The sequence below is a fragment of the Schistocerca serialis genome, chromosome 5 (genome assembly GCF_023864345.2).
Source record: "Schistocerca serialis cubense isolate TAMUIC-IGC-003099 chromosome 5, iqSchSeri2.2, whole genome shotgun sequence".
NCBI lineage: Eukaryota > Metazoa > Arthropoda > Insecta > Orthoptera > Acrididae > Schistocerca > Schistocerca serialis.
The window spans coordinates 214,076,248-214,088,608 of record NC_064642.1 but is presented as its reverse complement, the minus strand read 5'-3'; the positions used below and the strand labels follow the sequence as shown (position 1 = coordinate 214,088,608).

General features: G+C 44.6%; 1 protein-coding gene across 1 annotated transcript in view; it reads right to left on the bottom strand.

Annotated features, from left to right (window-relative positions):
* LOC126481859 (uncharacterized) overlaps positions 1-12,361 on the bottom strand; it is a 502,121-nt gene that overhangs the window by 94,681 nt on the left and 395,079 nt on the right. Inside the window, exon 2 of the mRNA XM_050105818.1 lies at positions 5,056-5,236. Within this exon, the coding sequence (XP_049961775.1) occupies positions 5,056-5,236 (181 nt within the window). The remainder of the gene's footprint in view (positions 1-5,055; positions 5,237-12,361) is intronic.

Below are 12,361 nucleotides of genomic sequence, written 5' to 3'. Positions count from 1 at the left end.
ATCGCTTCGGAGGTGGCTGGTGGATTTAGACCAATAGTGGCCACTACTACAGCGTAAAGAAATGTGATCTGACTGCCATTATATAATTGTCCATGCTTCAGAACGGTGCCCATTCTTATAACATTCGTTGTAGTAAACATATAGGTTTTTCGCAAACTGTGTTCAATCACAGCTTCTACTACATCCATAAGTACTTCTTCATCAATGGGATGTTGAATCCAAATTTTGATTCAGTGCCTTCGCCTACGTATCGCCAAGCCCTATCATATGTGGTAACCCAAAGATTGAGTTTCATTGAGTTTAAATACGGCTCTTTGCCACTAACGTGGAGCTGTGAGTAGTGTTTCAAACTGTACGTCTGGAGATTGAAATAGCAAGTAAGCGAAACGTACACAACAGAAAAATGTAGAGCAGAAGAAACAGGAAAACGTTAAAAATTAAGCACGGAAGTATGTAGTGGCGAGAACGTTGGATGGAAAAAGTGGTTAGTAGAGAATATGATACAACACCAGAGGATAATGTAGTATCTAGCAGTAACACTGCCTAAAATGTTCTCGGGCTTCCAGCGTCGTCAAGCGGTTACAGTGCCATCAGCTTTCGACCAAACATTTCTTCTTATATACTCCTACTCTCGTTGCTGGTGTGACGTCACTGGTGCTAACGGCACCGCCATAAAAGCGCATTCGTTGACTCGATGTTAAATACGCCCGCTTCAAACCAGCGATAGCTAGATTCGAGCCAGGGCTGAGATGCAGGTCGATGTCTCAACTAGGAGCGTTTTCAGTGCTTCTTATTCCAATAGTGTCCGTAATTACACTGTACGAGGAGCCGTTAGTGTGAACCACGACAAAGGTTTCTTCAGATTTGTTCCGGTGACCATCTTCTAGCGTATGCTCAGCTAAAGCGGATTTTTGTGGGTAGCGCATACAATAAAACCTCTAATGCTCTCTCCTGTGCTGTCTTGTAGTGCGCACTGTTTATTAGATCTTCGAAAGACCGCGCTCGGTATATCTAATATGTTCTGAGACGTGCCGCATCTTTAACTGGTCTTAGTAATTGGAGGAGTTTTGATGGAGGCCTTAGCAACGATTTCAGTTTATGTCTCTTCAGCAAACAGCTGATCTTACACAATACGGACGCACAGAATGTGAAAACAGCGAACTATTTCCCTGCTCCTCGTCGTTGGTCTTGTTTCGTTTCTTGCTAGAAACAAATTTACTTATTTGGTGAATGTCGTAACCGGCGTTGCTGTTGACCTATTGTAGGTGGCTGAGCTCATGGGTATGTTATCGACATGTGATATCACTTTTGCACCATGTGCCAATATTTTTACCGCAGTGCGCTTCTGTGTCGGATAATTATGGCTAATGACGTGCAAGTATAGATCGATGTGCATAGATATTCTGTGGCCAAAGCATCTATTTATTCTGTGGTGGACGAGGGCGTCGACGAAGAGGAAGGTTTCGTCTTGATACACCTGCATAGTGAACTGTGTGTTAGTGTGAATTTTGCTGAGATATTCCGTGTCCAGGGACAAAATAACGGACGTATCATCATTTATCGATAGAAATGTCTAGCATCTAGGCTGTATCTAAGGCAGTGTTTCGGTGCCTGCGGCAGAACGTTTTTGACACACTTTCCTCCAGCGACGAGTGCTTAAGAAGCTCCGATGATTTTTTTATTATTTTTATTCTCAATTTTGTGTCGCATGGGAGCTTCTGGCAAGTATCTTTGACAGTATCATACAGATATTCATATCACAGCCCGAATGATCCACAATTGCGGCTGCGTTGACCTCAACAGGAAGAAAGAAATTGCTTTCATCATTGCGTAGTGCACGTAGGCCACCGCGCTGATCCGTGGACTTGTTTGGCGCTGTTGGCTTTGCCTTCGTGAGGATACAGCTTGTCTGACGACGTACGGCGACCACCCTTTCACTGGGGAACTTGCGACTGCTTGTTCGAAGTCATTGTTTCACAAAGAAGTTTGTCCCATGGCGAAGATGAGAAGTGACTATGTCTCTCGCCGTCAAGTTGATGTCGTGTGCGTTCGGAAGATTTGTGATCCGCACTGCACTGGTTTTACGAAAGCTGATTCAGTTTTTGGCCGAGCGGTTCTAGGCGCTACAGTCTGGAACCACGTGACCGCTACGGTCGCAGGTTCGAATCCTGCCTCGGGCATGGATGTGTGTGATGTCCTTAGGTTAGCTAGGTTTAAGTAATTCTAAGTTCTAGGGGACTTATGACCTCAGAAGTTAAGTCCCATAGTGTTCAGAGCCATTTGAACCATTTGATTCAATTTTCCTTTCTGATTCGCTATGGCTTCTCTCCGTGATATTGTTTGTTAGGAATACATAGCCGCGTTTAACCTTTACTAGGACAAGGCCGTGAGTGTTCTTAGCAGTAGCAGAGGCGCACCTTAAGAGCACGTGCCCATACGTCCAAGTGCTTCCTGGTGTTGTGTATCTTATCCTTAGGGCGAAGCTGGCCTTCTGGAGATGGTGGTGTCAGAAGAGGTACCAAAGCAAATCGTGGAACCGTCTTCTCATCCGATAATATAGGAAGAAGACTAGTGAAATCGACAAACTAGCCTTCTTTACGTTCAGCATGCCCAGGCGTATGAAACTGCACAATGTTTCCTTCACGTGCAGTTATGTAATATAACATTGGAGAGTCTTGCGGCGGTTACATTCAATAAAATGTTTTCTCATTTCCATCCGCGTCAAGCGATTAAAGTGCCACGAAGATTCGACCAAGTACTGCCTGAACATTGTGACATGGAATCAGTGCTAGTGTGCTGCTGGTATGCCCTAATTTTCTCTAGTTTCAGGTTGAGTTGTCACTGGAGGCCACCGTATCGCCCTATCTGGACACGTTGACTCAGTGTTTGAAGAGCACTTCAGCAACACAAGCTTGAACTATAAGCTGACGTCTCTATTAGGATTGTTTACAGTGATTTTCGTTTCAAGAGCTTCTTTAATCATATTGCCTCAAAGCGTACTGTAGAACAATGCAGGAATGAGGATAAGAGGTTTATCGCCTGCGCTGCTTTAATTGAGCATGGGCTATAAAATGGTCACCTAATCAAATTTGACGAAACTTCTTTCGTGGCTCACAGTAATAGGTTTACGACAGTGTAATTAACGAAGCCACTGAAATAAAAGTCACTGAAAACACCCTTATCAGCTCGGCGTGGGATCCAGCTATCCCATGGTTGAAGCAGGCGCACCGAAGCTTCAGTTAACGTATATCCATACACTATACGCTCAAAAGTATGCGGACACTCCTATGTAATGTGGGATTGACAACTATATGTCAGCAGAGGTGAATTTACCAGTTTAAAAAACAGTGGCGAGTATTTTGTTGTCAGTATAGAAACAATAACAGAAGAAATGGGCCCTCAGGAGAGCTTAGTGACTTCAAAAATGCACTTGAGTAACAAATCGTTTAGGGCTATTGTCACTTGAGTGACAAATCGTTTAGGGTTATTTCAACTCTTTTAAATCTGCCTGAATCAACTGTTCGTAGTGTGACTGTAAAGCGGCAGTGCGATGGAACAACTACAGCTACAGGCAGACCTCGTTTACGGACGGATACGAACTGTCGAACATTGCGGAGGGTAGCTGTAAAAAATCGCATGAAATCAAGGGAAGCAGGAATCATTCGTGGTTCCAAAAGTTCTAACAGTAATCCACCTAGCACGGTGATTGTGCTTAGAGTGTTAAAAAGAACTGGGTACGCTGATCGAAGAACTCCCCATAGGTCACATATTTCTGTAGTCAGTCTTAAGCGATGTTATAGGTGGTGTAAAGCGCGTCGCCACTGGCCATTCGATGGCTGGAAAGGAATGATTTGTAGTGATGCATCGCGCTACTCCACCTAGCAATCCGGTGGAAGGTTAAGGGTTTGGTGAATGACTTCAGAACATTACTTTCCATTAGCATAAAAGTACGGAGGAAACGGTGTTATCGTTTTCCGTATTTAGGGTGAGGTCTGTTTATTGCTCTTAAGAAAGGGCTAAACTGGAAAGGATATGATCGCGTTTCAAAGCATATTGCACAGTGTACGGTAGAAGAACAATTTGGAGGCGACAATTCACCCTGTTATATATAATGCAGCATCTGTGAGGCAATTATTTGTAGACAATAACCTTCCTGAAATTGACTGTCCTGGCCAGAGTCCTAACCTTAACCCAATACAAGACCTTTCTGAGTCGACTTCGATCAAAACCCCTACGGCCATCATCATTGTCTTCTATGGTTTCGGGTCTTGGTGTGGTATGGGCTGCATTCCTCCACAGACATTCAGACACATCACTGGAAGTGGTTCCAGCAGAGTCCAAGCTGTCATAAAGGCGAAGCCTGTATGTTCCCCAAATTAATGTCCACCAATAGGTGTCCGTATACTTATATATATATATACCAGGGGCCACAGTGTTGTCACAGCCAGCAGCTGGACTATATAAGTGCTTACCAGCAGACTATCAGGTGTCGTTCCCCTTGACAATAAACAGGGAGTAACTGGTCGAAAATTCGTGGCAGTTTAACTCCTTGAGACTGCTAAAAAATTAAGAACGATGTATTCTGCATCCGACAACAGTTAAGTTGGCAATGAAATAAGGAATAGTGGAAAAGTATGTGTGAAGAGAAAAAGCACGTACAACACAATGCACGCTCTAGTGGATGCGATGAACAAGTTATCATACAACAGGATTCAAATCAGTTGAAAAGCTGACGACGGACAAAAGTGAAAAAAATAGGAGAGGTATAAGCTTTTGCGTCCTCTCGAATAAAAGGCTGGAGTTTCAAGCATAACACAGGATTCAGGATGCAACATAAGCAGTTATCTAGCACCGTAACGTTCCAGAAGCAATAGATGACGTATTTTCAGTGGAGCGAAGTGTTTGCAGACACTACTAGAAGAATCAACTGCGAACGACATGCACTATACTTCGATAAGAGTTGCTTAGCATTTCCTACTAGAAGCTCGATCGCGAAACACACTGCAAGAAAGTCACAGAGATTACTACGTAGATGTAGAAAGCTTGCGTGCCTACCTGGTGAGGAGGGCGGCGAGGGCCCAGGCGAGCAGGCAGATGAGCAGCGCGCGCGCCTTGGTGCACACGTAGCCGGCCCGCAGCGGCTCGCAGATGGCGTAGTAGCGCTCGAAGCTGATGGCCAGGATGGTCAGCACCGACGCGTGCGCCACCGTCAGCTCCACGAACGGCACCGCCTTGCCTGCAACACAGCGCGACTCCTCAGTACCTATCGACTGACCAGCCACTACCACAGACGTGCAGCAATTCGCAGGTAGTGTAGGAGTACTGGAAGCTGATGGCCGGGATCGTCAGCACCTACAGCATACAGAACACAGATATAATAACGTGTCTTCTACAGTGATTTGTCAACAGACATGCATGTTAAGGACGTGCAAGAGGCTGCCAAATCGGACCGGAGTTATGTGTACCAACGAAAGCGGACGCTTAACGGTTGATTTTAAATCCCATTCTTAAAAACAAGTACAAGATGCATTGCAGCTAGGTATAAGAGGATAATAATAACAGTAATAATAATAATAATAATAATAATAATAATAATAATAATAATAATAATTGTGTAGTCCTAAAGCATCGACTGCACACCGATCAGCGCAGCGCCGCGAGACGCCATCAAGAAGGCGCTGACCCGCCCGCCATTTGAAGGAGCGGGCGCCATTACACCTCCAGGAAGACAGAGTTCAGCGCCCCTTTCAACGCTGGCTTAACCAGGCGTCCATCGCTCGTCAGCCCCAGTGTCGTCGCAGTCTTCGAGAGCATCAATACTAAGTGAAAGGAAGACCCTACTTTGCCTGCGTTCTGAGAGTAGTAGTAGCGTGTTAATGTAAATGCACGTAGGAGGCACATAAGAACATCAAGACACCTGATAAGGAGAAGTAAAGTTATTCTTTTTTTTAAAATAAAGTGTCCTATTAATTGGAAAGTTTAATGTACAGATAATTTTGGATCCCTTCCACCGACCATTGCAACGTCTTTCCTTCCATGTTTGTGTTGTAGCTGACTCTCACAGTAGCCGACACAACAACATCAACAACAAAAATAACAAAAATAAATAGCCTCATACCCAACATATAGCATAGAGGATCAGGTGCAGGAATCCTGAACCGCCGCCCGTGGCAAAGTCCTAGTGGAGATAGTTTGCCGTTGAAGTGTTAAGTGTATGGCTATGATGACTGTTTGTACAGTGTAGGGTCGGGTTTGTGTAGCTGTGGATGAGGGAAGGGAGGGGGTGGAACTCAGTGCCGGCACATAGCCTACTTGTCACGTAGAGCACCAACGGGTCCGCAGAGCTTAACGTCGATATACGATGGGCGGATCACCGACAGTGCCACATGCCCTCTCTCCATCAGATACCACAGAGAGGCAGAGACTGGTGATGACGAGCCTTACACCACCACCTCTCCTCACCTTGCTGGGAAAATTATGGCAATGAAAATTTCATCGACCACCGTGAATCTAACCGTTTTCTTTTAAACAAAGTTATTAAATGAAACAACACTTTCACTACGGCTAACTTCCATCCATTGACTAGAAATTACTGAATGTAGGTAACTAAGGAGGCGGTTTTGTGTAGGTCTGCATGTTTTTTTTTATTTTTTGCTCAAGTAGTGCGAAAGAATAACAGAAAACTCTTTTATTTATCCTTGAAAGCAGCAAAAAATATATCGCCAAGATGCTTCTCATGTACGAAAACAAATCGACGACCGCTCGTTTTCAAGACAGCGGTTGGGGCATGCCTTCTTCGGAAAGCAGCACCGAGCCTTTGATGGCCATCAAAATAAAGCTGCACTTGTCAGCCTCGCTCTTCGGGGCATTTCTTCCTAAGTAGTTAGCAAAAGAGGACTGGTATTTCAAGTGTTATCTCATTATGTGGTGACGTGTTAGTAAAAACGTCCAAAAGTCGATCACATCCTTGGAGTCATTTCTGAAAAGATAAAGGACAGTAATCCCCTTTATCTGCGTGACCGTATGCATATTTTATTGTGGAAAATACGTCTCGTTCAAAAATGCTTCAAATGGCTCTGAGCACTATGGGACTCAACTGCTGTGGTCATAAGTCCCCTAGAACTTAGAACTACTTAAACCTAACTAACCTAAGGACATCACATACATCTATGCCCGAGGCAGGATTCGAACCTGCGACTGTAGTGGTCGTGCGGTTCCAGACTGTAGCGCCTTTAACCGCTCGGCCACTCCGGCCGGCCAATACCTCTCGTCCGGATAGAGAAGAAAACTGGGGACAATATGTGCGTTGGCGCCCGGAGCTAAAGGGGTAGTGTCTGCTGAAGAAGGAACCATACGTACTCCGCCGCGCCGCATAGGAAACGGTGTTCGTCTGTGTCGTCCACATTACACCTAAGACAGAGAACAGTGTCTGTCAGGGCGAAGGCATGGAGTTGGTGTCGCGCCGGGTATTTACTGCCGCCCATCGAACCTTTGGATGACGACCTTCGACAACGTTCCCCCGACTTCGGTTCCCGAGGCGCGTTGGGTATAAAATCTGCATGTCAAATTAAAGCTCTCTTCAGAAAAAAAATTAAGGAGCATGCTCTGAACCGTGTAGTACAATTATTTTAGCAAATACAGAGTGGACGAAAACTTAGCTCTTGTTGAAATTTAGAAAATTTAAAACATTTCTTGTATTAACTTCACAAAGCTGAGAGACTACTCAAAAGAACCCAAGTTCCATTTGGAAAACTAATCTAAGAACAAAAAGTATCAATTAATTTTTATGTAGATGTTATTAGAGCGCGTGCTGAAAAGTAATGTCTCCGAATTTTTTATTCTGTTCTCAATATCGTTTGAGGTATTGGATGTCAAGCATAATATTTGGGCGAATTTCCTGTTTTGCTGACGCAAGTTGCTACCCTCTTCCGCAAGAGGGCTTCGAATTGTACTCGTAGCGTGTAACATGGCGATGTGTAACGTAACTGACGGAGTAAAAACCGAAAACTCAGAAAATTGAACGCACGAAGTCGAACAGTCCGTCCACACAGACAGGTAGAGTGAACGGATAATATCAATGGCGTCTGGCGAACTCCGTTAACTTGAGAGGCTGGTGTACTACAGAAGGGGAACGGTTGTCGCTCTGAGCTCGGCAGAGTATCGCAGAGAAAAACATTACACAGAAAAACAAAATAATAAAATGAATTAATACATGAACACATAAATGTAAGGTACAGAGTGGCACACAGCGGCATGGCATTCTGTAACCGCAATAATAATTATTAAAAATTTACATTTTACCCATGAGACAGCGCGTGATATCGAAATTCTGACGTCAGAGTCCTAAGGAGTGAAGGCTATGCAAGAGCAGGCAGTCAGGTGCAGCTATTTGCGGAGTGGAGGCCATTAGCTTGTGGGCATGGCAATGATGGGTGTGGCTTGAGCGCCCGATCGGTCTCGCTACGAATTCGTAAAAAATGTTGGAACTGTACAAAAATTACTAAAGGTTCATCGACTAATCTATGCCTGTGGTACGATGAGCCTTTCAGTAATGATCCAAGCGCATATGGCTCGAAGAAATGTACAGTTTACGCAGATTTACAAATTTGAGACAATAAATTTGTGTAAAAGGTGTAAATGATCCTGTGAGTTGCATGAATTGGTCGACTTAAAATGTAATTTAAGAGACTTTCAGCAAGATACCTACACTAAAAGGGAACAGGTAATTACAGCAGTGTGCAAGTGTCCCTAAGAGCCAGAGAATTAAGCCCGCTTAACTGTTCCGCCAGTAATAGAAAGTTTAGCTATGTGCTGCCCGATCCGGTGCGTCAGCTCTTCACGTTGCCAGCGCTGTTCTCTCCACGTCACTCCAGTCCAGATATTACTTTACAAACATGATTGGCGTGAATAAACAATTAGCGCTATTTGACTGACTCCCTTTACTATCATTAATTACTGAATTATGCAGTAAATATGCATTCATGGTAAACTATCCCTATATTAAGGATTAAGTTCCGAAGCAATCATGTCGTAGCTACGACGTAGAGTTGTATTAGTCTTCGAAAACTGACGTCTCGAGCCATGACTATAAAACAGTCTGTCAGAGATGAATTTGGTTGTTGAATGTTGGGAAAGGGTGTGTGTGAAATGTACAGGATGATTATAATTAGACTTTTACTACTAGAGCCAGTGCAGACGGCAACATATTTACGATATGGGTATCCAACTTTATAGGACTGATGTTCACAATGTGCATCGCAGAATTTGCGTTATTAGTGGTGTTACTGCCATGACTTGCCGTTAGGCGCCGGTACTGCTACAGCGACGTAGGTTTGAAACACAAGCGTCAGAGTGAATGACGGTTACAGCCAGTCAATATGGCTCTGGAGAAAGTGAGAAGACGCTGTTTTATCAAAGCAACAGCAGTAGTGCGGCTGCTCTTCGCGGGTATCGACGCAGTAAAGGAACACGGAGAGGCTCTTTTTCAGCACCGACATTGAAGAACAGTATTCGGAAGCTGGAATTATCTGGTGATTGCGGTATTTTTCTGGGAGAGGCCGACTCTAAATTGCGTCACAGGTTGTTGAAAAAGTTACTGTTGCCATATCTGGGAATGCTGGAAGCAATGTTGTACCTTCAAGCAGGGTAGGAGCTGTGCCACGACAGCTGAACATTTCATGATCCATCTTTCGAAAAGTGCTGCTAATAGTTGTGAAATGGTATCTCTAGTGCAGTTCCAGGCTGTCATGGATGCTAAGGTTGTCACACTGAGCGACGTTTGTAGCCTGTAACGTAACCATGATACGCAATTAACTAAAGTTACCCTCTCAAATAGAAATTAAAATTTACGCATGTCGTTACAAATGTTTTCAGAAAGATTCATTGTATTAAGATCATTCTGTTTTCGTGGGGACCATCTCACAGAGTGAAAGTTTAATTGGAACCCACCTGTGTTACTCAAATACGTGTCGGTGTGGTCCTTTAACAGAGTTCTCCATACGTCGATTTGAGCCACGTCAGTGGTAGCGTATGTTTTCGTTTTGTTGTAGCGAATAATCATTTACATTAATCGTTTAAAGAGTTTTGTTTCATTCGGCGGTCACGTAAAGAAAAAGAACTCAAACCTTAAGAGCACACAAAATCGTGTATCTCTAAGCGAAACAATAATGGTAAATTGCACAATGTATCATGTCCACGAAGTTTCTTCATTTAAGGGTTTATTCAGTAACATATATTATGTTCCGTAAACTGTATTAAAAACTGATAAGCAAGGTCGATCTCAGGCCGATCGGTTCTAGGTGCATCAGTCTGGAACCGCGCGACCGCTACGGTCGCAGGTTCGAATCCTGCCTCGGGCATGGATGTGTGTGATGTCGTTAGGTTAGTTAGATTTAAGTAGCTCTAAGTTGTAGGGGACTGATGACCTCAGATGTTAAGTCCCATAGTGCTCAGAGCCATTTGCACCAAGGTCGATCTCAAGCCTTATTGAGTCAAAGACCTGCCTCTTTACCTTAAGTATGATCCTCCCTTTTCTCTAACAAACTATCCGTATTTCTCCCTGTAACGTCTACAGAACTGCCATTGCAATTGCTAGTGGGTACCTGAAAAACTTGTGTCGACATTTGCCTACACATTATGCCAACGCCTCATCCTTATCTTATAAAATCTCCACTTGAACTACCACTAGTGTCACTATACAGGGTGTCCCAGGAGGAATGGCCCTGCTGCAGGATATGACAGGAACGATCATTTGAAACAAAAAGGTGTAGTAAAACTTGGGCTATAAAATGCATGCCTTAAGATCTATGAGCAGTTAGTCGTCTTCGCTATTGTGAAACACATCTCTTCTATTGACGAAGTGCTCAGAACTCTAAAGGTAGGCACTTAAGAGCCCATATTTACAGGACCCTTTTGCATCGAAAGATCTTTCCCGTCATACAAATGAATTTTGACAATTCCTCTTCGTACACTCTACATATATCTGTGACAATAATCTCAAACCATACAACTTCCTCACCTACACTGCCCATCCAAGTTCGCGAATAATACTGCCACTCCAAGGTGAATTCAACATCTGGCTTTAGTTTATTATCATCCTAACAGGAGATTAAGACGCTATTTCCCGACACGGCTGTCCTTGCAGTAACTCCTAGACTGAAGGTCTAAGAGCTCGGGCGTCATCTTGGCTACACAAATGTAGTTTGTAATGCACTGGAAAGTGATCATAAACCATTTCAACTCTTTCTTCACCCACACTCGAAGCCAAGAGGCACAAACGGGTCGGAACGTGACCCTCTGGCGGAATAGGAATCGACCTATCGTAGGTCAGGAGAGGGTGCTCCTTCCTTGCCGGTACGTGGGTTATAATGGCGATGGTGGCTGAAATTGAGTGGGAAGCCGTTGATGAAACCTTACTGATTGCAACAGTTTTTTTATTCAAGTAAGCGTAGAGGCGGGAGTACGTCAGGCGTGGGGCAATTGCCGCTCGATGACGTCGGAGGCTGCCGGCACTTCGAGCGCTGGGGTCAACAACGACCGGCCCGGAAGCCAGCGCAGCACGAGTTAGCAGCGAACGGCTGCGGCGTCAGCGAACCTGCGCCCGAAGTGTGTTGGACGCAGTTCCCAGACGCCTGAATAACTTGTTTTCGCTGCGTACCACTCCGTGATACACGATGTTTAAATTCTAACATTCAGTACGGCCAAAGTCGAAGGCATATGACCACACAGGGTGATGTTCAGTGAAGACGGTGGCCCTCAGGACCTAGTGTACAGCAACAGAGAGACCAGTACACCTCCAGCCCAGGCTCGAACAGGTGACCACTACGGATGTACTGTCAGCAGAATACAGTCCCCGGGAGGAGAACCAGCGATGCGAAGGAGCCAAGTGATAATCTTAGGGTCCGCAGATCATGTGGATGCCTGCGGCTATTGGCGAAAATGGTAGGTGATTGGGTACTTCATGTGACACTGCAGTGGTCTCCATCTCAAAGTCAAAAACTGCTGGAGACCGCATTGTTTGGTATCACTTACACACCTTGATACGGTCGCTTATAAAGAACGGCAGCGAGCATCAGAGAACGTCTAAGAATGAGGGTCTTATTTAGTGGGGGATGGGGCAGCGAATTTATGAGTCTGCTGGACATTACTTCTACGGCAGCTGCACCTCCACCCCAAAATGGACAACAGGCTGTGGCGGCGAGCAGTTCATTCGTTGTTCTTTTCTTGTTTAGTGAGCTCCTGAAGGAGCCTAACTGGAGCTGTAATATTGTCCAGCTTCACCCTACAGAGGTGCTGACTACTTTCTTCTGCTTCGTCAGCTTCTTGAACAAGCGCTCTAATTTTGAATACACGTCATTGTAAA